Source organism: Rhea americana, unplaced genomic scaffold (genome assembly GCF_003343005.1).
Source record: "Rhea americana isolate MKP2758 unplaced genomic scaffold, rheAme1 scaffold_125, whole genome shotgun sequence".
In the NCBI taxonomy this organism is placed as follows: domain Eukaryota; kingdom Metazoa; phylum Chordata; class Aves; order Rheiformes; family Rheidae; genus Rhea; species Rhea americana.
The window spans coordinates 1,540,387-1,565,398 of NW_028185317.1; the positions used below are offsets into that span (position 1 = coordinate 1,540,387).

A 25,012-nucleotide genomic window follows, 5' to 3' on the forward strand; every position below is an offset into this window, starting at 1 on the left:
GGACGCTTTCCCTCGGGAATGCCAGCGGAGCTGGGGCTCGCTGGGGCTGGACGCTTTCCCTGCTGTCGGAGCCCAGCCCGGTGCCTCCCAAGGCCCGCAGCGGGTCCTCTCCGAGGTGACGCCGTTTCCCAGTGGGGTGGAAGGTTACATGAGATGCATCTAGGGATTTTTTTGCCAATTTTGCCGTTCGGCAGGGCTCCTCTGGAGCCCCCCACCTCCTCGGGGGAACCCACGGAGGTAGCGTGAGGCAGAGCAGCCGGAGGGCACTTCACCTCCGGAGGGGACGATCCCCTTGGAGCGTGGTGGAGAGGGAAGAGGAGGAGGCAGGTGCCTGGAGAGGGACGAAGGCCCCGTGGCCTGGGGAGGACGCCCGGGGCTGGCTGGTGCCCCAGAGCTGGTGGGGGGAAGGTCCGTCCGCCCCGCGCCCCGTCCACGCCACCGCCGCCGCCTCACCTGCGCTCCCGGCGCGGGGGCCATGCTGGGCCGAGGCCCTCGAGCGGCGCCGCTCCCGCTCCCGCTCTGCGGGGCCAGGGCCCGGCTCCGGGAGCAAAGTGCCAGGGAGAGGCAGGGCCAGAGGCGGGCGGAGGCGGGGGCAGGCGCCCGAGGCCGTCGCTGCCACCCTCGCTGCCGCCGCCACCCCACTTCCCTCGGCCGCCGCCGACCGCCCCGGCCCGCAGAGGCGCCGTGGGGCGCGGGGCCGTGCCCGCCGTGGGGCACGCCGTCCCGAAGCCGGACGCGCAGCCTCCTCCCCGCCGGCACCAGCGCCATCCCCGTCCCGGCAACGACGGCCGCGGCGATGGCGGCCGCCTCGCTGCCCCCTCGCCTCCCCTCCTCCCCCCCCTCCCCTGGCCGTGCGCCCCCGGGGGCGACCCCCGGCTTGCAGCGGGGCCGAGCCCCTCTCCTGGGGACGAAGGTGGCCACTGCCACCTTGAGGCCGGCCCCGGCATGGTGTCCCCAAAGACGGGGAGCGGCAGGAGCCGGCGCCTACGGCAGGGAAGGGGCTGGGCCCGGCCATCACGCCGCGAGGCCACGACGCCATGAGGCCACGAGGCCACGACGCCATGAGGCCACGACGCCATGAGGCCACGACACCATGAGGCCACGATGCCGCAATGCCATGAGGCCACGACACCATGAGGCCACGAAGCCATGAGGCCACAACACCATGAGGCCACGAAGCCACGAGGCCACGACGCCATGAGGCCATGACGCCATGAGGCCACGATGCCGCAATGCCATGAGGCCACGACACCATGAGGCCACGACACCATGAGGCCACGACGCCGCAACGCCACCGCCACCCGCTCCCCCCAGGCTGTCAGAGACCAGGCGGCGCCCAGCCGGCAGCGCCCTCCGAGCCCTCAGGCTTTATTCTCGGTGGCAATGGCAAGAGGCGAAAGGAAAGCGCGACGCAGCCTTCGAAAGGGTGCGAAGAGAGGCGCCYGGGGAGGGCAGCTCCCGCTGCTGAGCCGGCCACAGCCTCAGGCTCCCGGACGGTGCTTCAGTGCCTGCGTTTGGGGCGATGGCGAGAGCGTGCCCCCGCCTGTCAGGGCACGTCATGCCCCAGCTCATGTGGGAGGAGTGCAACGTGGATGGTCCTCACCTCCCGCGTGGCCTCCACGTGTCCCACAGGCTGCCACCTCTCTTTTCCGGCAAGGCTCAGCGTGGCCCTTTCRTAGCTTTGGGGAAGGAAAGACACGGGGTGAAACCCAGGCTGTGTCAGTCTCCACGGCCACAGAAACTCCCTGAGACTTTCCAGTGGAGAAACATCCTGTCACCTACTGGTGAGGCCAGACRGCCTGGGAGTGCGGCTGGTTTCACTGCAAGGCCGATAGTTCTGGACTTGGGTTCAGGCATGGCAGGGGTGTGAGCTGCAGCTGTCAGTGGGGCATGTTCAGCGAGACATTGGCAGTGGGGTGAAGACTGCAGAGGAAGCCAGCCAAGAGTGTGTTTCCCAGTCACAGATTTATCCCTGTGACCTCCAGTCCTGCCACCTTCTGCTCTGGGCTTTGGGCATCTTAGAGCAGAAGCTCCCTAAGAAGCTCCTCGGAGGAAACCACCACATGGAGCAGCCCAGCACAGTCGCGTTGGTATCTAGGCATTTGGTTTCAGATAGGGTCTCTGCTGCAGACTTTCAGTGGAGCTCTCRCGGAGCTTGGCTTGGATGAGCTTCCGGTGAGTAGGACTCAGCACCCCAGCTTCCAGCAGGTCCTGCTCGGTGATGTCTCTGTATGGTGGGGTGGGGGAGAGCAGTTGTGGGAAAGCCATCAAGAGGATGCAGGGARACAGCATTCTCATGGGCCAAGGGGATCCAGAAAGAATTGAGGGCTTGATTGGTTAATGGCCTCCTCTTCTGTGCCCTACTCTGCATTCATCCCCTTTGCTGCCTCCCTCCAGGCTCGTGGCTCACCAGGTACCTAGTGGACACAGGAGCTGTCCTGACCTGCTCCACTGCTGCTTTGCACTTGGGGATTAATTGCACCTGTCCTGAGCCCCTCTATGAGCTCCCTGACTTGGAGGATACCTGAAAAACTCRAGGTCATCCCAGCCATTTTCATACAGCCCTTCCTTGTATTGCTCCAAGCCGAGGTGACTCAGCCATGCGCCGATGCTGCAGGAGCGGTCACCTCTGTCACAGGGCCACTGGGGAGAGAACAAGGACATGCTCCAGAAGGGTTGCAATAGAGGACCACGAAGTGGCCACCCTCATTCCCCCACCCATATGAAGCAGGACCCTGGCATTGCAGCTCCTCTACCTTCCCTCGCTACCCCACTGCCYCAACAGAGGAATGCCAGACCAGTGTCCCAGCTTTGCTAGAGGTCTGGTGTCCAAAAGCAGGTCCCCAAGGTGAAGTCCCCTGCCCTCCCAGGTCCCTGCGGTGCCAGGCACAAGCAGGCAGTACCTCCGTGGCATGGCCRTGCCGCTGGGCGTCCCGTGTGGGCCCTGACATCTCTGGGCAGCCCCGCGGTGGCGGCTCCAGGGCACTGCGGGTCTGGCGCAGCTGCACCTTGGGGCCGCCGGCCACGCTGCCGTCGAGGCGGCTGCCCCGCTCAGGGGACACCCGGTCCAGCTCGCTGAGACACCTCGCCATGTGCAGCGCTGTCAGAGAGCAGTCGCCCACTGCTGCCAGCAGGTCCCTCTCCAGAACRGCCGATTTGGGCCTCTTCTGCCTGCCAGCGGGGAGGGGGCTGAGCTGGCGCCCACGGCCAGGGCCCCCCACCACACTGCAGGGTCGGCCGCCCCACGGCTCTTCCTCCACGGGCGGTGGGGCTGGGCTGCGGCGCCGCGGGCCCTCCCTCTGCCGCTCATTGAAGGGGCGATGGAGGGCTTCAGGGATGTCAGGTGCCAGTGCCCATGTGTTGGGCAACCCTTCGAATATGAAGTAGGCTGGGTTTGTGTAGCTGCTGGCCATGTCCGGGATGCTGTGGGGCCGGCTCCTGAAACACATGGTGGGACAAAGTGGCCTTAGCACTGCTGGAGGCTGCCGGGCTGGCAACGGGGCCCAGCTATGCCAGCGGTACCTGACGCGGTGCACAGGCGGCTTGGAGCACGTCGGGACATCAGCAGCTGCTTCGGCGTCCTCCTCCTTGAAGCTGATCCACTCTGCAAACAATAAGGCTGGTGAAGGCTYGCTTGCAAGAAATTCAGGGCAAGAAGGGCACAGTTAAAGAGCTGRGTGCGGGTATTCGAGTCTTGGCCTTTATCACAAGGAGCACTGTGTGCCAGGAGGATGAGTTAGTCCATGCATGGCCTCCCCTCGCTGCTGAGGAAGGGGAGGGCAGCGCTGGGCACGGGAAGCGCTGAGCTGCACCACGCTCGACATGTCGCAGGTGAAGTGGGGGTGGCCGAAGATCGCGGCAGCATTACCGTAGAGCCTCTCGCGGGTGCTGCGCCTGTCTTTGGGCACTCGGACCTTCATCCAGCCACGCATGGAGCCCGTCTCCTCACCACGGTGGAAGAGGAATGTCTCAAACTGCTGGGCCATGCTGCCAATCATGGACCTCATCGCGATGCAGCACTCGCCTGCACCCACAACACATGGAAGCATTAGCRGGCTGGGAGCAGGGCAGCTTCTCCCATCACGGGACCCCCTTCCAGCAGCAACTCATAGCAGGTGCTGCACTGGCGAGGGTGGCTGTCATTTCTAGCTGYGAAACCTCATACTCAGCAGGCCCACAGGCTGGCAGAGACTTTCTTCCAAAAACTGCATGCAGAGGCTACTCCTGACACCATCTGTGCTTCCTTTAGGGCCAGGTAGTCATCACGGCCTCATATAGTCCATCAAGGTCTCTCCCCAGGCAGGAGATGGTGCAGTGCTGGGGGCAGACCCACTGCAGCCCTGAGCTTGCAGCCATAGCTCTCTGCAGACCACCCCCCACCCAAGAGCCCRGCAGCCCCCGTCCCAACGGTGTTCGCAGGGTGGCCGCAGCAGCCCAGCCCTGCCGCGTAGAGGCCCGGCGTGGGGATGTACCGTACGACTCGCAGCTCTCTGTGCCCTTGATGCTGAGCAGCARGTGCTGGTCCCCCAGGTACTCCAGGTCCGAGAGGATGGGGTGCAGCTGCACACAGGGAGAACGGATGCTGGGGAGTGTGGCCACAGGGCCAGCATGAGGGTCACACCGGTCTCGAGGATGGTGACAGCCCCAGCACTCCCCTTGGACAGAGCGCTGATGCTGGGCCAGGCAGGAGGGATAGGGGAGGGGAGCGATGGGGGTGCTTGGGGGCTGGTGCAGAGCCAGTGTGAAGGGGCAGCTGGTGCCTCATCCACCTGCCCCTGCCCTGCCGCTGCRGCCTAGACCCCCTCTCCCCGGTGCTCACCATGGGCAAGTGTTTAGCTGACCAGCTGAGCTTGAGGAAGCCAGGGATGTCGCAGCTCTGGGACGTGTTCTCCCCGCTCCGCTGGGGCTCTGCTGGTGAGAGAGCTTGAAGGGAGGCGGCTCCCTCCCACCGCTGACCCCGCTGCCCAGCCCCGCCGTGCACTGGCCTGTCTCTGGTGCCAGCTTCAACCCAGAGCCCAGCTCGGTGCCTCCGTGCATTGCCCCACGGCGCACGGCTGCCATGCAGCAGGGCGCAGCTGCCCCTGCACCCCTTGCTGCCCTGGCCCACAGGTGCATGCGTGTGTGGACACCCCTTGCAGCCCTGGGTCCTGGCCCTGGCCCCAGCTCACCCTCCAGGCAGTAGGAGTGAAATTCGATGTAGCACTTGCTGCGGCTGGCAGTTTTCACAATCACCTCGATGCTCTCCCACTCGATGCAGGCCAGGGACTCAGGGCTGGAGCCAGGTGCTGCAGATGGCCAAGAAGAAGCAGGGCTGCAGGCTGTCTCCAGGCCCGATTGCTGCAGAGACAGTCACCCTCCCAGAGAAGGTGCTCCCTCACCTTCACCTTTACCATCACCCTTACCCTTCTTGGGCACAAACTGCGATGTCACTCCCACCTCAAAGGTGGCGAAGACTGGYGAGTGGTCACTGGTCACAATGTCATCGGTACAGCCTGAAGTGCAAGAAGGGGGAGTTGAGTGACTGCCACCAAGCCCCAGCACCCCGGCAGTACTGCAGGCGCTCAGCTCCCCCCAGGTCCCCAGCACAGCCCTGGGAGATCTCACTCACCATATGAGTTACAGACTATATGGGTCTCCGGGTGCGACTTCCACAGGATGCGGTCRCACCATGAGGGGACGTTGATCCTCATCTAATAGGAAAAACAGTCGATGTAGGTGATGCTCCTGCAGTCCTCTGATCTGGCTGCTTTCTCTTACCAAGCCAGTGCTTCTCCCACCAGAAGTTTTCTCTCTTGTTCCCCACCAACAGAATGGATAGAGGACCCTTAAAAGATGTTTCCCTCCTGCCCAAACCATCTTCAGCAGAGGGGAAGGGCTGGTGGGGGTGTGCAGGCYAAGCAGCACAGAGCAAGGTATCTGCTTGCCATGCAGCCTGCTTGGCAGTGTCCCCAGGCACTGTTCCCRTTCCTCCAGCACAGTCCTGGACCTCTGGAACTCTGGCCACAGCATGAGAGTGCTGTAACTCACCCCTGTGGTCTTGAACTTCTGCCAGATGTAGTTGTCCCGGGAGCCCCGTTCATACCGGTAGGTGGGAGGGAAGGAAATGTCACCCTCATCTGGAACCAAGATGCAGAGCTGAGCCAGGACAGGTGTCCCTGGTTGTCCCCACACCTGGAACCAGGCTGGGGATGTCATCCACCCTACCCCCCCATCCTGCTGGGGCTCTCCTGAGAGCACCCGCAGCCCCATTCCCATACTGGGAGCGGCACGGCTGTGTTTCACTGGCACGCAAGTGCAGGGGCCGAGGCCAGCCTGCCTCCCCACCCAGACAGGCTGCCCCAGTGAGGTGGAGGGGGGGAGAAGAGCTGTCCTTGGTGCACATCAATATGTCCCTCACATTTTTGGCACCTTGCACCAGCACTCACTGAATCGTAGGAAGACCTTGTTCTTCTCTCGCTCCAGGTTGAGCTGGTCCACAGCCAGGAGGGCTTCAAACTCCCTCTTGGTTACATGGGCTAGGATGTCCTGGGCAGGGAGGAGGAAAGAGACTGTGAGCATCCAAGCTTTTCTTCACCCCTCCCTCTGCTTCAGCACTGCRACAGGCATTCAGGGCCCTTTTTGGTTCCTCCTTAGTACCAGCTGCAGCAGGGACCCCGAGTGCACAACTCAGGCTCCTCTTCACACCTGCTTTCTTGGGGGCTTGGATGGTGCCTTGCTGGTGTTGCCCTGCCTCCACAACAGCTCCAGCATGGCCCCCAGTCCCTGCAGCACGCCTGCACATGCACCTCCTACCTGCACACCTACCTGCACATCCATGTTGAGGCGGTAGTTGAGGTCCCCGAACCAGAAGAGGTGAGTGAAGCGCAGGGTGAGGTCGAAGGCACTGAGCCGCTTGTCACCCAGCACCAGCGACCGCAGGATGTCGCTGTAGTTCTGGTTCCTCCTGCACCACATCGGGGGAGAGGAGCAGAGCAGGTGAGGCAGCCCCACCACCAGCCCCAGCACCCAGGCCACTCAGCCGCTGGGCCCCGTGTGGTGGGGGCAGCCCACGCAGGATGGGGACAGGGACCAGCAGCCTTGAACCCAATGTCTGACATTCAGGGGCCAGATTTTCTCTTGCTCCAAAGGGCTCTGGCTGCAACCCCAGCTCCCTTCCAGCTGTGCTTGCAAGGAGTAAGCAGGAAACACGGTGGGAGGAGAAGCCGTATATAAGCTTGCCATAACATTGAGGAAACAAGGAGCTGTGAGGAAGGATATCCTTTGCTACTGAGTGGCTTTGGGGGGGTTGTGTTTTATTGCTGTTTCCTCTGTGGTTCATTAGAAAATCTCCATGATCCYTTTCTAAATGACCCGTCCAAACAAGGACCCACCTTGACTGTTATGCAGTGCTACCCCCAGCCAACCCCACTGGGGTTTGTCCCACTACCCCACATCCCTCCATCACCTGTGAATCTTCTCACTCCCTGAGGCCAGGTGGCAGTTGACAAACCCGAAGGATGTCCCATTGAAAAGGAAGGAGACGCCCACAGCTCCCTTGTTACCTGTGGGGACACASGGGATGCTGAGCAGCCGGAGGAGACGATGCTCCCTCACAGCGTGGCAGAGATGGCACATGGTGGTCCCCACGCCATGCCCCCAGGCTGCCTCCTCAGCTTGAAGCATCCTTGATCACAACAGCCCACCCTGCCTCGTCCCACTGAGAGGATTCGCAGCCCTTTCCCAGCCTGTACCGAGGGTGTTGGCAATGCCTGTCTTCACGCTGGATGTGTTCACGTGGCTGATGCGCCGCTCATGCTCTGGTTTCACCAGCACAACTATCTTGATACTCCAGAGGCACTGCAAGGCAACCTGTGGGAKACAGTAGTAAGCTGGCCTGCACAGCCTCAGAGATGGGGTGAACTGGGGTGCCTGGCTCCTGCCTGTGCCTGCCTGCTGCCCCCAGTGAGCAGGACAGGGTGAAAAAGCAGGAAGATGAAGAGGACATTGGCTTTGGATATGAGAGCCCCGGCTCGATTACTTGTGGGTAATCAGCTTCCTGAACCTATTTGTGGAAGTCTTCAGCCTTTTTTCAAGTGGATGTGCCCCTGACAAAGCTGGAGCAGGCAGCTAAAATGCAAGATGTACCCTCTCAAGCTTTGGCCCACGCCATTACCACTCGGTAGTCTATGGACATCAGTGTCTTCAGAGATGCTCGCAGGAACTCCACCCACTCACGATCACCCAGGGAGTTCTCCTGGGTGCCRATCACATAGATGTCATGGGGGATGCAGGCTGTGGTCTCGTCCTGAGTGCGCCCCAGGCCCCGTGACGTCAGCCAGGAGGCGAGGGACCGAGGCGGTGGGGTGCTGCCTGCGGGGAGAGGGGACAGCAGTCACCGAGTAACATTCCCCGACCAGGCTAGGTGGGATGACAGCACGAGGCTGCCTCCAGGGGTGGTTCCCTGAGACTCTCTTGACCCTCAGGCCCTGTGTGTGTCAAAGCCCTATGGAGGATGGAAAGTATCATGTCAGCCACACAGTCCACCCATGCACAGCCCAGACCTGTGCTGGGATTTACTGCTACACTGCTGCTATGCTCCAAGCATCCCAGCTCCTCTGTTTACTCCACACAACCACAAAATAGGTGGATCACAACGGAACTGACAAACCTGAAAAAGGGCTGGTCAGGGCCTTCTCCAGGCTTCTTGTCCCAGCAAGGAGCAGCTCCAACCCTAGACATCCCAGGGCRGGTCCTGCAGGCCTCCCCTTCCAAAACCCTCCCTGGGCTTTTTTGACTAACAACCAGCCACAATGGCCTCCCTGCATGATGTGAGTGTTTCCCAGCCCCTTACCCATGTTCCACGTCCCGATGTATACYGAGATGAGGTCAGGCTCATCCAGGTTGGAGTGCTGGATCTTCATGAGCTGGAGCAGCTGRCAAAAGGCCTCTCGCTTCTGCAGGAAGACACAGGTGTCCCTGGAGTACCAACACAGGACCCAGGGCTTTGGGAAATGCAGCACCACAAGAGATGCTGATGGCCAGATCTCCGGGGCTGCAGTCAGGCCACAGGACATGGATTAACCTCCAGGTATGGGAACTGGGGACATGCAGAGAGTTGTTAACCTTGGGACCTCGAGAGATCCTCTTACCCGTGCATTTGGGAAGATGAAGTCTCTGCTCAGGCTCTTGTTCTGGTCCCGGTCATACACCAGCCTCACCTTGCTCTGCACGCTCTGGTATTTAATCAGCTGCAAGACTGGATGAYCACAAGCATGAGGGGGGCAACAGCAGGCCACCATGTCATGTCCCGCTGCCTGTCCAGCACCCCCTGCCCTTGGCTGCGCAGGGCTGGGGGCACACACAGCCTGCTCCCCACTGTCACCACATGCTCCAGAGAGGAAGGAGCCCACCACCTCAGTATCAGGCCTGTCCCTGGGGGGTGTCCCAAGGAGTTCCCTTGCTGCCCTTACAGAGGGAACCTCTGACCCCACACTGTCCCTTGGGGACCGGCGGGGGGGAGGTGGAAGCTCCTTACTTTTGTCCTGTGGGATAGTTTCTTCTGGGGTCCCACTGCCCTTCTTGGTGATGGCCACCGTGCCTGATTCCACGTCCACCATCACGGCTGCTCGCTGCGACTTGCCCACCTTCACCTGCAGCATGGGGATATGCTCACAGGAGTCAGCACCTACCCCTGYTCTGTCTGCCCCCCACTTCATCTGCCCCTTGGGTCCGCAGTTCACCCAGCCTGGCCATACCTCAAAGTTCTGCACAGCCATGGGCTTGGTGGGTGGCTGGGGGGCTGTGGCCACRCTGGGCAGCGCCAGGTTGTGCTTGGACACTGTCTCCTGCAGCGACCTCAGCACCTGCAGAGAGAGACAGGAGTGGAGTAGGGAGATGATGACACACGGTGATGGGAGAGGGACACCAACCCCTCTGATGGGGTCTGSAAATGACAGTCCTCTCTGCCTTAGCATCCTGAATGCTGATTTCTGTCCCACTGCCCTGTCTGCAGCCCCCCAGCCGCTCTGCAGCGCATCTTGCCCTGTTTTGGCAATGAAGCCAGGCCCATCAGGCACCTTTTTCTCCAGGGAAGAGAGAAGATTGTTGACAGTGGATATCTTGCTGAGGAGCAGCTCCAGGTCCGGATCACTGGTCAGGAGATCCTGAGGAGAGAGAGAGACACTCACTGGGGGTGGAGGCTTTCCAAATAGCACAGTCAGATCCAGCTGGTGGGTTCCTCCACGACCAGTCCCACCACTAGGGCAGGACGTGCCGCAGCAGCTGGGGGTCCCTGGGGCAGGCAGGAAATTGGCCCCCCCTCCTGCAGCATCATGGGCTGGATGCAGAAGCGAATTGCCCATCTCCGCCAGGTCCCTGCCGTGCGAGGGCCCCCTCCACCGCTGAGGAYGCACTGCACCAGGACCCTGTCCCTGCAGGGCAGGCAGCACCTCTCCAGGTGCAYGTGGGCACCGAAACCATCCTGAGCAGCTCTTGCCCACATGTGATGAGACTTCTGCAGCCCCCAGCGCCTGCCTGAGTCTCACCTGCTCCCTTGTGGGGCTGCGGGGAGGAGCAGGAGGGTCGAACACCTTGGCCAGTGTCTCCAAACCAGCCAGCGCGAAGTCGATCTCACTGCAGAGAGACGAGAAGGAGCGTGAGCGTGGTGGAAGGAGCCGTGCGGCGGGGTGCGCGCGGGCAGAGAGGCGGCGTGCGGGCTGAGCACCCTGCGTGGGAGCCGCCGGGGCCGGGCCGGGGCCACTCGCCTGTGCAGCCCCCGGCACGCCGTGACGAGCGCCGTGCTGAGGTGCCGCAGCTGCAGGTTCCCGTTGCGCAGCGCCTCCAGGTCCAGCTGCAGGTGGTGGGTGAGGTACTCGGCCATGAAGCCCATGAAGTCGCTGGCTGGGCTGCAAAGGCGAGAGACGGCTGAGGAGCCCTGGGGCTCGGTGCAAAGTCCCGACGCGGCGTCTSCAGCAGCCTCCGGCCGAGCCCGGGAGCCGTGGCCGGGTGTTACCTGCTGTGGACCTGCTCCTGCAGCCTCAGGTGCAGCTGCTGGGAGATGTGGGCCCGGCCCGTGTGCGTGCTGCCAGCCCAGGCGCCAGGGGCGGCCCCGCCGGGGGGGCCCTCGTCCGCCGGGCCGCCGCTGCGGCCCTCCTCCCCATCTGCAGCAGAGGGGCACCGGCTCACCTGCCTGCTCCTCCTCCTCCTCCCCCGCACCAGCCGCCCCACGCGCCCCCGCCGCTGCCCGCGCACCCGAGTCCTCGTCGGCCGCCTCCCGCGCCCGGTGCACGGGGTAGAGCAGCGGCGTCACCAGGCCGTTGTTGGGCTGCTGGTAGGCGCCGACCAGGTCAGCGAGGCTGTGGAAGCACTTGGCCTGGATGCCCTGGACGGTCTGGGGAGGGAAGAGGACGGACGCTGCTGCGGCGTTTGCCACCCAGCAGGTTTAAAGCCGCGGGCTCAGCGGCAGCGGCGGGCCAGGCGAGCGAGTGGGCTGGGCGAACGCGCCGGGGAGCCGGCGTTCCYGGGCTGCAGCCGCGCTCGGCGCGTCGGAAACCTGTGCGAGGCGGCGCTGCACGAAGCACAGAATTCACATCCTGTGGGGCCGCGCGCCGAAGCCGGCGTGCGCGGAGAGAAAACCACAGCGCTCGCCCGCGGCTCCGGCGTGCATGGAGGTGCCCACGCCGCCGCTGCGGGCGCGCTGCACCCGGCCCCGACGGTGGAGGCGAGCGCACCCGCCTGCGCAGCCTGCTTCCTGCCGGAGCCTGGACCCCGCCGCCCGCCAGGCTTGCAGCTCCCCRTCCCGGGGTGCTCCCCCGCGCTGCTGCGAGGGCAGCGGGACCCGCTGCACCCACCTGGACGGAGAGCAGCCCCTCGTCGTCGGGGAGGATGCGGTAGGTGTGCACGTGCCGCTGGAACCTGCCACRAGCAAGCAGGGTCTCAGCGGGCGCCTGCTGCAGGCGCCACACAGCCCAGTCCCACTGGGCTCCGAATCGGAGCCCAGCGAGGCTGGGATCCCGCCGGGGGGAGCCGGCCGGGTTGGCGCGCTGCACCCCGCCGCGCTCCTCGGCACCATGTGTTTGCAATTTGCACCACGCGCTGGGCCAGGAAAACCGTAGGAAAGGCGGTGGCATCCTTCCAGGCCCTGCCGCCCCCGCGCCTCGCCGGCGGCCGCAGACGTGTCGGCGGAGCCCCCGCAGGGGCGAGCGGCAGACGGGACCCCGGAGCGGAGGGGGCAGCGGGCCGGGCCGGGATGCTCTCGGCCGCCCCAGGGAGGTGACAGCGGGGGAAGGGCTCCGCCTGACGCGGCCGGGCCCCAGCCCGGCAGGATCGCCCCTCCGGAGCCCCCGGGGCCGAGCAGGGCTCGCGGCCGCTGCCGGCTCCCAGGGACGGGGCGGGAGCCGGGCATCGCTCGAGCGAGCGACGGCGCTGGGTCCCGCAGGGGGGCAGGGGAGGAGCGGGGCGGTAACTCACAGGAGGCACAGGGCGTACGCCCCGGACACGGACTCGCTGTCCCGCACCAGGAAGCAGCCGTCCTTGCCCGCTTTGGCCAGCAGCTCTTCAGCCACCACCCGGCTGATGTCGCGGTGGTACCAGCTCGCTGCCGCCATCCTCCAGCGCGACGGGCGGCCCCGGGGACCAGCCCAGCATCCAGCTGCCCGGGCGCCCCGCGGCCGGAGGAGGACGGAGAGGCGGATGGCGGGCGGCGGGCGAGCGGCACCGGGGCGAGCCGGGGGCTGCTGCCGGCAGCGGGCGAGGGGCAGCCGCGGTGCCGCTCGTCACGGGGACGGCCGCATCCCGGTGGCGCCTGGCTGCAGGGCTGCTGGGCTTCGCCGGGAGCGGCCGAGGGTGCCGGTGCTCTCCATCCGCCTGGCTCCCGCCGGYCTGTCCGGATCGGGAAGAGGCACGGATCAGCGAACCGGACCTCTGCCAAGGCGGCGCCGCGGCCGCCCGGCTCCCACCCCAGCTCCCAGGGACTCGCTCACCTTGCCTCGCTCGTGCCCAGTCGCCGGCTGCCCCGGGGCAGCGGAGCCGGGAGGACGCACGGGCCGACGGCAGCTTCCTCCGCCGCGCCGCCGCCCCGAGCCCGCGCTTCCCCGCACGGCCCCGCCGGGCTGCCCGCCGCCGCGCTTCCTCCTCGGCCGCGCTTCCCCGGCCCCGCTGCCGGGACCAGCCTCCTCGCTCCTCCTCCCCGCGGCGGGCTTGCGGCGCCCGGAGGAAGCCGGCACAGTCATGTGGGTGCCGCGGGGCCGCGGCCGGGCCAGTCCCCCCTCCCCAGCCGGGGTGGCCCCCGGGGCGCCGGGCTTTCTCCTTGCAGCATCAGCAGGGCTAAAAGCCGGAGTGCGGCCGGGTCTGTCCCCGCCGCGGYGCCGGGCGCTGGAGCTTCCCTGGCTCAGAACACCGCTGGGTGCAGCTGGGTGCAAGCTCAGCCGCCCGCACRGCAAATGTTTCGGAGGGCTCAAAACGCAGCCCTGGGCGGGGGCGGTTTGCACGGTGGAGCGATGGGGCCACCGCCATCGGCCGTCACATCCTCCCCCCCCCGGCCTTTCCCGACGTGCTCAGGGCATGAGCAAAGGCAGATTTGGGATGGGATGAAGCTGCCTCAAAACCGGTCAGAGCTCAGCAAAGGGCCCTGATCTCCCCTCCTCCTCCCCGCGCCCCGCTGCAGCCCAGCCAGAGCGGAGCTGGCGCCTCGCCAGCCGTTATTCCTGGGGAGGACGTGCAGGGAAAGCCGGGAGCATTTGATCGGAGCAAGGCTCCGAAACGAGCCGCAGCAACGGGAGCCACAAACTGGGACGAAGCTGCCGGGGTGACACCGCTGCCGGCCGGTTTCTTTGCACAGCCGCCGCGGGCGAGCAAGGCGGGCGCCGGGCTCCTCGCCCCCCTCGCCACTGCGGGGCCACGCAGGGTTTCTTTGCACCAGGAACTGGCCCCTGAGCCAGAAGCAAACAGGAGGCCCCGGCTGAGCGCCCAGGGCTGCCGGGACGCGACTGCGGCCCCCGGCCCCCGGGCCGGGCTTCCTCCCGGGGTTGGCGCCACCTGAGCTTTCTGCCGTCGTGGGAGGAAGCTGTGGCCCCGGCTGCCGAGAAATGTTGGCAGCTTGGTTTATTTTGGGCTGGTGGTTCAGGGCTGCACGGCAGCATTTGCATCTCTCGTCGTCTCCGGAGGACGGCGGTGGCAGGCAGGGCCCGGCTGCTTGCTGCTCACAGAGCATCTGGAGCAGAAATCGCCGCCCCCGCCGGGCGCGGAACCGCCTGGCGAGCRGGTCTCTGCAAGGATCCCGCTGGAGACCCCAGTCTCGCCAGGGACCCGCTCCCGCACGCCGGCGGCGCGGGGCCCTTAATGCCGTGGGCGCCGTCTAATCCAGCTCAGGGGWGGAAAGTCCCGGAGCTCTGCCGGGCTTTTGGGAATTACTGTGGCCTGAGGCAGATGGCTGCTTGTTTGCACGATGCCGCCTGGCCCCACGGGCGCGTTGAACACCTGGAACGGAGAGCAGGGGCTGCCCGAGCGGGGCGCCCGCCCCGGGACTGGCGGGAACACTTCCCCTGCCCAGCGAAGGCTGTATCTGAGGAACCAGTGCAGCGTCACCGGTGTCAAGGCGCCGCGGGCTGGGACACGGCGGGCTCCGCCGCCCCGCGGGTCACAGCTCACGTGTCCCCTGGCCCGGGCAGAAATAGCGCCCGCTAATCTACGCTGCTAAGCCGCTCTGCTGCGTGCAATTAAAGAGATCACAAGTCCCGGGCGAGGACGACACGTTCCGATAGCTAAAGGCCCGAGAGGCCCGGCGGGTGCCCCTCGCGGTGGYGTGCAGCGCGGGGGCTCAGCGTGGGAGGGGGTCGGTGCACGAACGGTGCCTCCTCGGGAGCAGGGAAACGCTGCGTGCCACYGCTCCGGGGCTAAAGCACACCGAAAAAATAGTGCGTGCCTAAAGCAGGGGGATGCAAAGCATCAGCGAGCAAGCGAGGGCTTGGGCTGCACTGGAGCCGGGGCAGAGGAATGGGGCCGGCTCCGGTGCACGTCCCCGCTGCGCCCCGCGGGGCCGAGCGAGGCTCGGGGCTGCCGCTCCGCGCGGGGCAGAGCAGGTGCAGGTGCCGGCGGCTTTCTGCAGCCCGGCTCCRCGGGAGGCCGGTTCCCGAGGGAGGAAGGGAGCCGGGAGCGTTCGTCTCCCAGGCCTCCCGCGAGGCAAATCCACTCAGTGCTTTCAGGAGTTTTCTATTTGCAGCAGCGAACCTTGAATTAGTGATGTGCTAATCGGGTCAGGCGAGGGCAAACCTCGGCGTTATGAAACGGCCCAGCGGAGGCGAGACGCATCCCGCGGCTGCCCAGGCCCTCTGCCCCCGGTCTCAGAAGTCACAGCTCTGTTTCTGCTCCCCGGGAGGACCGGGGCCGCGTTCGGGAGGTCCCGGAGGTGACCGGGCTTGGCCGAGCCCGTCGGCTGCACGAGAAGCCGCCYGCACCAGCTCGAAGAAGCGCAGGAGGGAGGAACAGTGTCGGGCAGGTCCCGGCTCCCGCGCGGCGCCCAGGGCGTCCCGGCCGGCCGCCGCGTGCGTCGGCAGCCATGCGGACACCCCGCTGCCTCCCCCCCGGCGCGGTGCCTTCGCCTGCCCACGGGCAGAGCATCCACCTCAATTACCATCACCCGGCTCCTAAGCCTGCTTTGCCGATCTCCGTAATCTGCTTTCCCAGGGCCCAGACAAGAACGGCATTTATAGCCCACTCTTGCTCGTGAAGCCTCTCCCGAATTAATAAACTAATAGGATTCCAGCCTGAAAATACGTCCGCGGCGTGCACGCTGCACACCTGCCAGCGAAGCCCTGCCAGCGGGCTCGGCTGCCAGGGCGGCACCGGCGCGGGGGTATAAGAGCGGCAGGAGCGGGCGCACGCTGCATTCAGCGGCGACGGAGGGCAGCGCCGGCGAGGAAGAGGAGGCTGYCGGTCCGGCCCGCAGGTACGAGCCGCCCGCGGCGCGGGCAGTGGGCCTGCCGCTCGATGAACGGCTGCAGAGCGGGGACGGCTGCGCCGAGCTGCCGGCTGGAAGGAGGGCAGCTCGGGGCTGAAAGAGCAACGACCTGGCCACGAGGTTTGGGCAGGTCGGCACGGAGGGCATGGACAGAGGTAGCGCCGTAGCAGCGGGAGAGCTTCGCCAAGCTGGAGAAAGTCGCCGAATCCCTCCTCTCTGAGCCTTGGGCCTCGGTGGCGGAGCTCGGCTCTTCTCTCCCCTCCTGCTCGCWACGTCCCCCTGCCCGATTCCCAGGCTGCCCGGCCAGCGGAGGCTTTGCACCTCCTCCTGCTGCTGCCCRAGAAACCCTGCAGATGAGGAGGATGCCTCAACTTCATAACCCRTATGCAGAACCCGTATGAACTTCATAATCCCTCACAATCTTTGACTGGCAGAGGGCAATCAAAGATCCTGTGGTTGGGATTAATCTGTCRTCTTCCAGTGGGGAGGAGGATCAGCTCCCCACTGCGATGCTGGTCTCCTCTTCCTCCCCAGCATCGTGGCAGCTGCGGGAGGAGGAAGTTGCCCAGGCCCCACTGGGGCTTAGCGACCTGCCGAGGTTTAAGCCCTGCTCACAGCAGAGTTAACCTAAGTTTAGGAAGCTGAGCTCATCCCTTCTAATCCCCCTGCAAATCGTCTAATGACCAGCAAGGTGCCACGGCAGGGAACAGGCTCCAGGAAGAGGAGGCGGCCCAAGGATGAGGCAGGAGGCTCGGTGGGGATGAGGAGCAGCAGGACGGGACAGCGGGCCGCGGCAGAGCTGCGGCAGCGCGATTCGGGGCCGGCGATGTCCTCGCTGACTCCCGCACGGCCAGCGCGCCGCGGTGCTGTGCTGAGCGTTTCCCATTGCCGGAGAAACCGGCTGCACACGGGAGAGACCARCAAAGTGTCCCCAGCTCCGGCTGCTCCAGCGCGGGGGGTTTTCCAGGGTGCTATTTGGTGTGTTGTGGGAAGGAAGGGGTCTGTGGCGGGGGACTGACACGCCATGGAGTTCAGCGCCGCGAACCCTCCTCCAGCTTGCCGGCACTCAGACCGCTCTTGACCTTTCTGACCGTGGTTTCCTCGCTCTCCTGGCGAGTGATCRTACAAAATGAGCACGTTCCTCCTCTTAAGTCATGACAGCCAGTTCCCCGCAGACAAGAAAATACGTGAAATGGCAATGCTCTAAACTGTCTCGTTCCTTTTCTTGCCTTTCCCAGCCTTGAACTCACCCCCTTGGGCGTCACCTCCCAAGGTTTCTCTTCCCATTTTCTAAAACCTGCCCTGCCTTGGGTATCCGTCTCACTTTTTCTGCTCCTCTTCCCTTTTATTGCCCTTTGATCTGGGAGGAGAGCCTTGCTTGGCCGAGCTGTCCCCACCAGCTCTCCCTACCTGGAGAGTTGAGCCACCAGCGTGGGTCTTACGTGTGTCCCCACGTCCACGTGGCCCCAGGGCAACAGGGCAAAGCCCCGCTAGAAACCAGAATACCTGAACTCTGCAAAGCCCGGAAATTTGGCTGCTGAGAGATGTGAAAGGCCTTGAAGAGCTGTAGCCTGAGGACTCTGTAATTTATTGGCATATTAGTGATTTTGTTCCGATTCCTGGCTGCCTCCTGGCGATGGCCAGCTGCCCCCCATCCCCACGAGCTCTCCCAGCATTTCTCTGCGTTTCTCCCTGCAGGTTCTCCGCTGCGCCACGACTGATCCGAAATGGCCGAAGGAGCAAAGTAGGTGTCCGTCCATCCWTCCTTGCTCGTGCTGCGTGGGAGGGATGTGGCAACCCACAGCAGGGAGGCACCGCACTGCCTCATCTGCCAGCCTGGCGGGGCCCTGTGCCTGTGCCCCCCGTCACCACCTCCGTCCCCTCGGTCCCCTCCRCGACCATGCGCCCTGGGAAGGAGCAGTCTGCTCCCAGCTCCTCCGTGGCTTTCCCAACGCGTTTGTGTTTGTTCCCTCTGCAGAGTGTTTAAGAAGACCAGCCCCAACGGCAAGGTGAGTCCGTGCAGGAGAAGGCAGACGCGGACCGGTCTGTCCGCAGGGTGCCAGCCTGGCTTCTGGGCTTGCCGCGGGGCTGCAGGGATGCCCAGCTGGGAGGGGAGGGGATGTAGGAGGTTTCCTTTCCCCTTGGGCTCTCTCGACTGACTTCTACCCCCGTTGCAATGCCACAGCAGGGCTTGCTTTTCGAAATAGAAATTAAAAGACCTATATGAACCCTTGAATCTTATCCTGGTCCAACATGCTGAACGACCGTGGTGTTAAAGATCTCTGCGATGCAAACTGGGGCTCAAAAATTTCTGCCGATTCAATGGCGAACGCTAACCTTGTTCCTTCTTGTTTTTCACCCTGTGCTTCCTCCAGTTATCCATCTACCTTGGGAAGAGAGACTTTGTGGATCACGTGGAGTCCGTGGAGTCTGTAGGTGAGCAAGGCCATTCCCCCCCTCCCGGAGCAGTCCCCACCAGATGCTGCCACCTCCTGCGCAGTGCTGGGATGCATGTGGCTACGAGAGGTTTCAGAGACCTGGTTCCTCTGCTGGTGGCCTCCATACTCCAGTTGCCTCTGCTCCCCCTTGGGAAAAGGAGGAGCGGGAGCAACTCCAGAGGAAAAAAAGATCCCATTTTTCTGAGAGTGCCTTTAAAGGAAGATGCTGGGGAGAGGGACAAAGCCTGAGCTTTGCAAATCAAACCTGTTGCACTCYTGGCAGAGATATTGTTGGAGACATCAAAGGTCTTTGACAGGCAGCTCCCCTAAGTCACCTGTAGCACTGATAGACACAGACGATTTTGGTGTCTTTAAGAACCGCTGTATGTTGGAAGGATATTGCCCTCCTCGCAGCCCCCGCAGGCTCCCTCCTGTAGGGACACCAACCTTACCTGCTCTTCTTTGCTTGTTTGYAGATGGTGTCTGCTTGATTGACCCAGAGTACCTAAAGGACAGAAAAGGTATTAACACACAAAAATTGATGTTTTAGTGGGAAAGGTTAAGAACTGGTACAAAGTCCACAAGCAACCTGCGACTGAACAGATGCTAACGTTGCAATGGGTTGTGTGCTGGTTGTCACACTTCAGGGCAATGATTGCTCACCCAGGGAGGAGAACTGCCTTTCTTCCTGCTTCTCTTCCATCTCTTGGGTCTCGGGCACCAACTCTGAAGCTATCAGTGCCTTTGAAGAAAGAGGCAACGAGTCTTTAACTTTCCAGTTAGTGCCTGAGATCCAGGTGCGGATAACAGAGTTATACTTCTGTTTCTGCAAATATTTTGCTTTTAATGCTGAAGTCCTTAATAGATTTTCTTTCTTTCTTCTCTTCTCAATCCTTTTCTCCYGTGCCCTTTGTTTTCCTGTACTCCTTCCCTCCCTCTAATCCCACTCCTCTCTTGTTTTCCATCGGCCCTGCGCCAACGCCAGTGTACGTGACGCTGACRTGCGCGTTTCGCTATGGCCGGGATGACCTCGACGTTATTGGGTTGACCTTCAGGAAGGACCTCTATGTCCTGACCACTCAGATCTTCCCTCCGGTGCCGGACCAGGTGCCCAAAACCCTCACTCCTTTGCAGGACAAGCTGCTGAAGAAGCTGGGCGAGAACACCTACCCCTTCACGTTCGAGGTAGGGACAGCGTGGCTGGCGCTGACCTCGCGGCACGCTCTTCAGCACTCGCCAGAGCGAATGCCCCCCTGCAGCCCCGAGCGCTCCCCTTTGGGGCACCAACCACTCCGTTCACCCCGGTTACGCTGGGCAGCTCAGTGGAAACCTCTCCTCTGGTCCCTTTTCTTCCCAGGTTGCAACYAACCTGCCCTGCTCAGTCACCCTCCAGCCCGGACCAGACGATGTCGGGAAGGTGAGACGCTGCCGTCGGCTCGCGGCCGTGGAGGGAGGGATGTTCAATTCCTCGGCTTCCCGGACAGGGCTGCRCCCTGAGGGCGAGGGTTGGGGAGCCGGAGCTGGGCTCTGCAGGGGAGCAGAAGTGGTGATGTGGTGCAAAAAGGAAGTGCGTAAACCTGAACGTCGGGGAACTCGGTGCCCGTCCCGCTTCGTAACCACACGTGTTTCCCTCAGGCCTGCGGAGTGGACTTTGAGGTCAAAGGATTTTGCGCTGAAAACCTGGAGGAGAAAATTCACAAGAGGTATTTCCGGAGGACCCCTCTCCTTCCCATGCCCCTGCAGCTGAACAGCCAGGCCACTTGCCGGGGCCAGCTCGGGGAGCGGATCCTGGGCCACATGTGCGGCGTCTGGCACACCTGGATTTGGTTTTGGCTGCAGGATAGGCACCGGTTCCCTTTTCAGTGCCCGGGAAGGAGGGGGCTGGCGGGGTAGGACAGGTCCGCTGTGTCCGTAGGGATGACCASCTCTCCCCCCGGCAGGAACTCGGTGCGGCTCATCATCCGAAAGATCCAGTTTGCGCCGGTGAAAATGGGGCCCGCACCAAAGTCGGAGACCACCCGGCAGTTCATGATGTCCGACAAGCCCTTGCACCTCGAGGCCTCGCTGGACAAGGAGGTCAGTGCCAGGGGCTATTTGCTTGGGGTTTCACTCTGCCCTGCTGCTCTTTTGCAGCCTGTAACTCACCACCACCATTTGYGCTCCAGGGCGCAACCTTAGGCTGGAGCCAAAGTTCAAACTGGAAATTCTCCTCCATGTTTGAACTCCTGCAATGTGCAGCATCCCCTCTGCGACATCCCCTGAAAGCCCAAGGGTTTGAGGGCTCTGTGGTTTGGCTGCAGCCCTTCTTCCCCCCACCCCCATGACCTGGGATTTTCTTGCCTCCCTGGAAGGGAAAGTCTCAAGGATGATGCATAGATGCATTTCCCTGGTGTCCTCCACTGTCTGAGGGTTATCAACCCTTGGTGCACCCCAGGAGCTGCTTCCCTCCTCACTGTTTGCTTGCCCTCACAACACCAAGCCATCACTCCGACACCCAAGTCGTAGCTCTTTTCTGCTTGCCAGTTGTGTAACCAAGTCTCTTCCGACTGTAGATCTACTACCATGGAGACCCCATCAACGTGACCGTCAACATCAATAACACCACCAACAAGATTGTGAAAAAGATTAAGATCTCAGGTGAGAGCAGGTGTGAGGAGCACATCCAGGCCCCCTCTCTGCCCTGGGGTGGGGTGTCCATGGGGCAGAACTGTCACAGACTGACTCTGAYGGGCATGAGAAACCTGCTGCCAGCACTGAAGCTGTAGCCCAGACATCTTGCCAGTGTCCCACTGAGAGCCATCAGCTGTCAGGAGGGAGAAGTGGGGTAATGTGACTGTGAGACCATCCGCCAACAGGAAACATTATCTACTCAGGGTTTACCCTGGTAAATTCAGTGGTGGGGAAAAGCCTGCAGGTATCTCCCTTCCAGCCCACCGATGGGAGACGCTGCCTCTTTGGCTGCCAGGGTGATGGGGATTGCACGTTGGTGTGTGCCCGTGCRACATGCAGCACCTATCATGCACCTAGCGCTGCTCCATCTTGTCTCTCTGCAGTGGACCAGATCACAGACGTGGTCCTCTATTCGCTGGACAAATACACGAAGACCGTGTGCACTGAGGAGATCAAGTAAGTACAAAGGAGGTGGCGGCCCACCTTGCCCAGGTGCTGCTGCACAGACATGCCCTGCTCTGGTGCTGCACGGCTGTGCCCCATCCAGTGTGGCGTGGACGTGCCCTGGTCCGGCATGGCACTGGTGCTCAGTGCCTCCTCTCTGCTCCCTGCAGCGAGAACGTGCCGGCCAACTCCACCTTCTCCAAAACCTACTCTGTGACKCCCACACTCTCGGCCAACCGCGAGAAGCGAGGCCTGGCTCTCGACGGCAAGCTCAAGCAYGAGGACACCAATTTGGCYTCCACCACAATGTAAGAGCCTGGCRGGCTCCTGGCACCCTCCCTCGCCCCCAGCATTGCCGATGCAAGAGTACCCCCTGCCCTTCCACCTTTCCCACGGTTTCCCGCTGTTCTGGGTGTTTTCCCTTTCACTTCCAGCAAGGATCCTGCCCACTGTCCCCATGCCTGAGGTGACTTCATCCCACTGAAAAAGCTGAGGTGTTTGTGGCATGGATACAGACCCAGTTATCCATCTTGTGGGAGAAATGCCACCTCTCATGGCTTCGCTCTGCCTTTCTTCCTAGCCTGAGACCTGGCATGGACAAGGAGGTGCTGGGGATCCTGGTGTCTTACAAAGTGAAGGTCAACCTGATGGTGTCCCGAGGAGGGTGAGAAGCTCTCAACACGGAGCCCGTGGTGTGTGGGTGGATGCTGGAGGGATAGGACCCATGGAGCAGCTCATGCCAGGGATGCCCCTCTGCCCATGCTGTGCACGTGTGGCATGTCCCCACATCCCCTGCCCTTCACCCTCATTAAAGAGCACCATCTAACATACTATAAAGCATCTTCCACTTTATTACAAAGCACTTCTGGCACTTACCATCCTCATTCAGCATTGGGGAGTGGCAAAGAGGGGCCTGCAGAAATGCATTGGCCGTGGCAGTCCAGCACCCCAAAGAGCACCCAATGCCGGGTCCCACACAGGCGACACCAGCCCYAGCCCTAAAGGTGGTCTCTCCCGGCAGGACCCGCCACGGGGTCTCTTGACACACTGACACGTGCTCCTGTGAGACCCATTTCCCCAGGATGGCAGCTGCCGGCTGGAGATGCCTCCTGCCTCGCGAAGGAGCATCCCCAGTGCTCCCGGCAGGCCGGCTTCGCTCCTCCTCCACTAATYCCGTGCCTTTCCTTTCGCTGCCGCAGCATCCTGGGGGATCTCACGTCAAGGTAAGGAACTAGCCAGARGGGAACCCTCTGCGGAGCTGCGCAGGGGGATGCAGCAGCACCAACGCTGCAGCCGTGGACGAAGTGGGTGGCTGCCGACGGCCCCGCACGGGGCTGCACAGGGTTTGGTGCTGCTCTGGGCCGATTCGCTGACCGAAGCGCTTTTCCTTCCAGTGACGTTGGTGTCGAGCTGCCGGTCATCCTGATGCACCCGAAGCCTGCGGATGGTAAGTGATGCTATAGAAACACGGGGCAGCACGGGGCAGGCTCAGCTCAGAGGGGACCTGCTCAGTCTGGTGGCAGGGGACAGTCCCAAAGGGTAGGGGAGGTGCTGCAGAAAACGAGATCACATAACTGAGTTATTGCATCACCACACCAGAGGCCATCCTGTGATAGCCTAAACCTCAGAAAGCCTCGTGTAAGGGAACTGTCTTTCCAGAAGAAACATCCGAGAATGAAGGAGATGCTTGTTGAAATGTCATTTCTGTATTAACCTCTGTGTGTGTCTCTCTCTCTTTCAATCCTTGCCTCCCTGTGATGGGCTTATAAATGGACTACAGATAAGCCAAGGTAAGGAAAAATATTTTATTTTTTAAATTACTATTTCCTCTAACAAATAAACTGTATAGATCCATCACAGATGGATGTGATGCCCCATTCCCTCTTGGAATTATGGAGCTGTCCTTGGATCAAAACATTCAGGCCTCAAAACCCTGCTCCTCCTTCGTAAAAACAAGCTGCATGACATCCCCGTGACGTTGCAGGCAGCATGAGCTAGCACAAGCAGAATTCAAATGCTGGCGCAGTACTATGGGCACTGGCTTGCAGCAAACGGTGCCTTGCACAAACCCAAGCCTCCCCCAGCGAGAGCGCGCCGGCAGAGCTCTTGCAGCCCCGGAGCTACGGTGCCGTTTCCCCCGAGACCACCCAGGCTAAGGCTGCCAGCAAGGCGCCGTCGCCGTTGCCAGGTTCCTCAGCTCCCGTGACACAGGCTTACTCCAGCCAAAACGCAAGGCTGGGGCTGCTTCCCTCCGGGCGCTGCAGCGTGCCAAACCCGTTCCTGGCAGCCGCCGTGGCCTCTGAGCTGCAAAGCCCCAAAACGCTGCTTTTGTGCCTGGTTACACCCTGCAAGGGGACATGAGTACTGGTATTTGGAGTCTGGAAACTCACTCTGCAACTCCAGGGCTTTCACACCAGGGACTTGCTTCCTCAGCTCAGCAAGGATATCCCAGCTTCCCAAGGAACAAACCTCTTGGCCGGTCCCCGCCACCATTCCCTGCAAACTTGCCAAGATGTTTCACATTTACAGGCTTTTGGAATCTGTTTTGCTGACTCCTTTTTTCCATTTTCTTCCCCCACTTTTCATTTTGTGGCTCTCCCTTGATGTCATCTCTTTTGCAAGGAGGTAACTAATCTCTGTCTCCATTTTATTTTTTTCCTTCTTTTTTTCCTCTTTACAATGCAAAACATTGTTTTAAATGCCTGAAGTTGCAGGCCCTCCCCTGTCCCTGCTCCTAGCCACACAGCAGCCAGCGAAGCGCCGTGAGTTTCCCCGAGTCATCAGTCCTTGATTTTGTGTATTCTGGTCAGAAAGTGTCTCCGGCTGCGCTGGCTTTACCTGCCTGCTTGCAGCCTTTGCAGGGAGGAGGAATACGTTTGTACGGCGTACGTGTGCCGGGCTGCCTCTGGCGGAGCACCCGCAGGACACACACACACTGTCCTCTAGTGGGAGCCGGTGTTTTGGGGTGCAAGCAGGAGTTTTGCCCTATTCGCCGGTTCCCAGACCTCACTGCACTGTGCTCTCCTTTCCAGTGAGGAGGACATTGTGATTGAGGAATTTGCTCGCCAAAAACTCAAGGGGGAAAAGGACGATGAAGATGAGAAAGAGGAAGCTGAAAAAGAAAGCTAATGTGCTGCCTGACTAGTGCGGCAGTGACCCGTCCCGTGCACCAGAATTTGGGACGGAGATTTCCACGATACATTCTCCAGCGCACCTAGCGCAGTGCAAGCAGTTCAGCAAACCTCCGGCCTGTACCCGTGGCGCAGAACACCCCCCTAGCTACATCCCGCTCCCCCCCGTGTCAGTCCCTGCGCGGACTCGAAGCCCCCCGGCGGCAGCGACAAAACCCAGCCGATGTACCCCCCCCCGCGGCTTGAAATCACGGTTCCCAGAACACAGAGCTCGGGCGTTCCTGCTTCTTTGCCGCGGCGGCGCGGCGCGGGGCAGGCCTGCCGTCCGCCCGTCCGCCCCCTCGGGCGGCGCTTTCTCTCCCGCGCGCTTCCCCGCGACGAGCGCGAGCCCCGCG

General features: G+C 62.4%; 2 protein-coding genes across 7 annotated transcripts; one reads left to right on the forward strand and one right to left on the reverse strand.

The window, feature by feature from the left end:
- Positions 1–1,352: 1,352 nt before the first annotated feature.
- LOC146600217 (phosphatidylinositol 3,4,5-trisphosphate 5-phosphatase 2-like) lies at positions 1,353–13,124 on the reverse strand. Of its 6 annotated transcripts, none has more exons than XR_014898324.1 (28): positions 12,960–13,124; positions 12,448–12,858; positions 11,829–11,892; positions 11,230–11,368; positions 10,991–11,138; positions 10,743–10,883; positions 10,524–10,611; positions 10,056–10,142; positions 9,515–9,842; positions 9,129–9,235; positions 8,831–8,933; positions 8,153–8,349; positions 7,731–7,848; positions 7,445–7,541; positions 6,805–6,943; positions 6,426–6,525; positions 6,028–6,116; positions 5,609–5,690; positions 5,379–5,492; positions 5,169–5,285; positions 4,820–4,908; positions 4,473–4,560; positions 3,869–4,024; positions 3,523–3,604; positions 2,904–3,438; positions 2,525–2,643; positions 1,783–2,227; positions 1,353–1,679 (listed from the first exon to the last, which is right to left on the reverse strand). XR_014898324.1 is itself a non-coding variant. In XM_085325948.1 (28 exons), the coding sequence occupies exons 2-28, from the start codon at positions 12,582–12,584 to the stop codon at positions 2,095–2,097; spliced, it is 3,468 nt and encodes a 1,155-aa protein (XP_085182074.1). In that variant the 5' UTR covers positions 12,585–12,858; positions 12,960–13,124; the 3' UTR covers positions 1,353–2,094. The 6 variants fall into 6 exon arrangements, 5 of the variants coding, with proteins under 5 accessions (XP_085182074.1, XP_085182073.1, XP_085182072.1 ...); XM_085325948.1 differs by having other exon boundaries at positions 1,353–2,227; positions 5,403–5,492; positions 9,515–9,629; positions 9,735–9,842; XM_085325947.1 differs by having other exon boundaries at positions 1,353–2,227; positions 9,515–9,629; positions 9,735–9,842.
- On the forward strand, positions 11,713–22,941 carry ARR3 (arrestin 3). The gene is made up of 15 exons (XM_085325950.1): positions 11,713–11,867; positions 17,633–17,678; positions 17,913–17,943; positions 18,310–18,370; positions 18,849–18,893; positions 19,358–19,557; positions 19,730–19,789; positions 20,008–20,075; positions 20,313–20,448; positions 20,925–21,009; positions 21,426–21,498; positions 21,657–21,794; positions 22,067–22,150; positions 22,686–22,709; positions 22,881–22,941. The coding sequence occupies exons 2-15, from the start codon at positions 17,662–17,664 to the stop codon at positions 22,939–22,941; spliced, it is 1,083 nt and encodes a 360-aa protein (XP_085182076.1). The 5' UTR covers positions 11,713–11,867; positions 17,633–17,661.
- Positions 22,942–25,012: the final 2,071 nt, after the last annotated feature.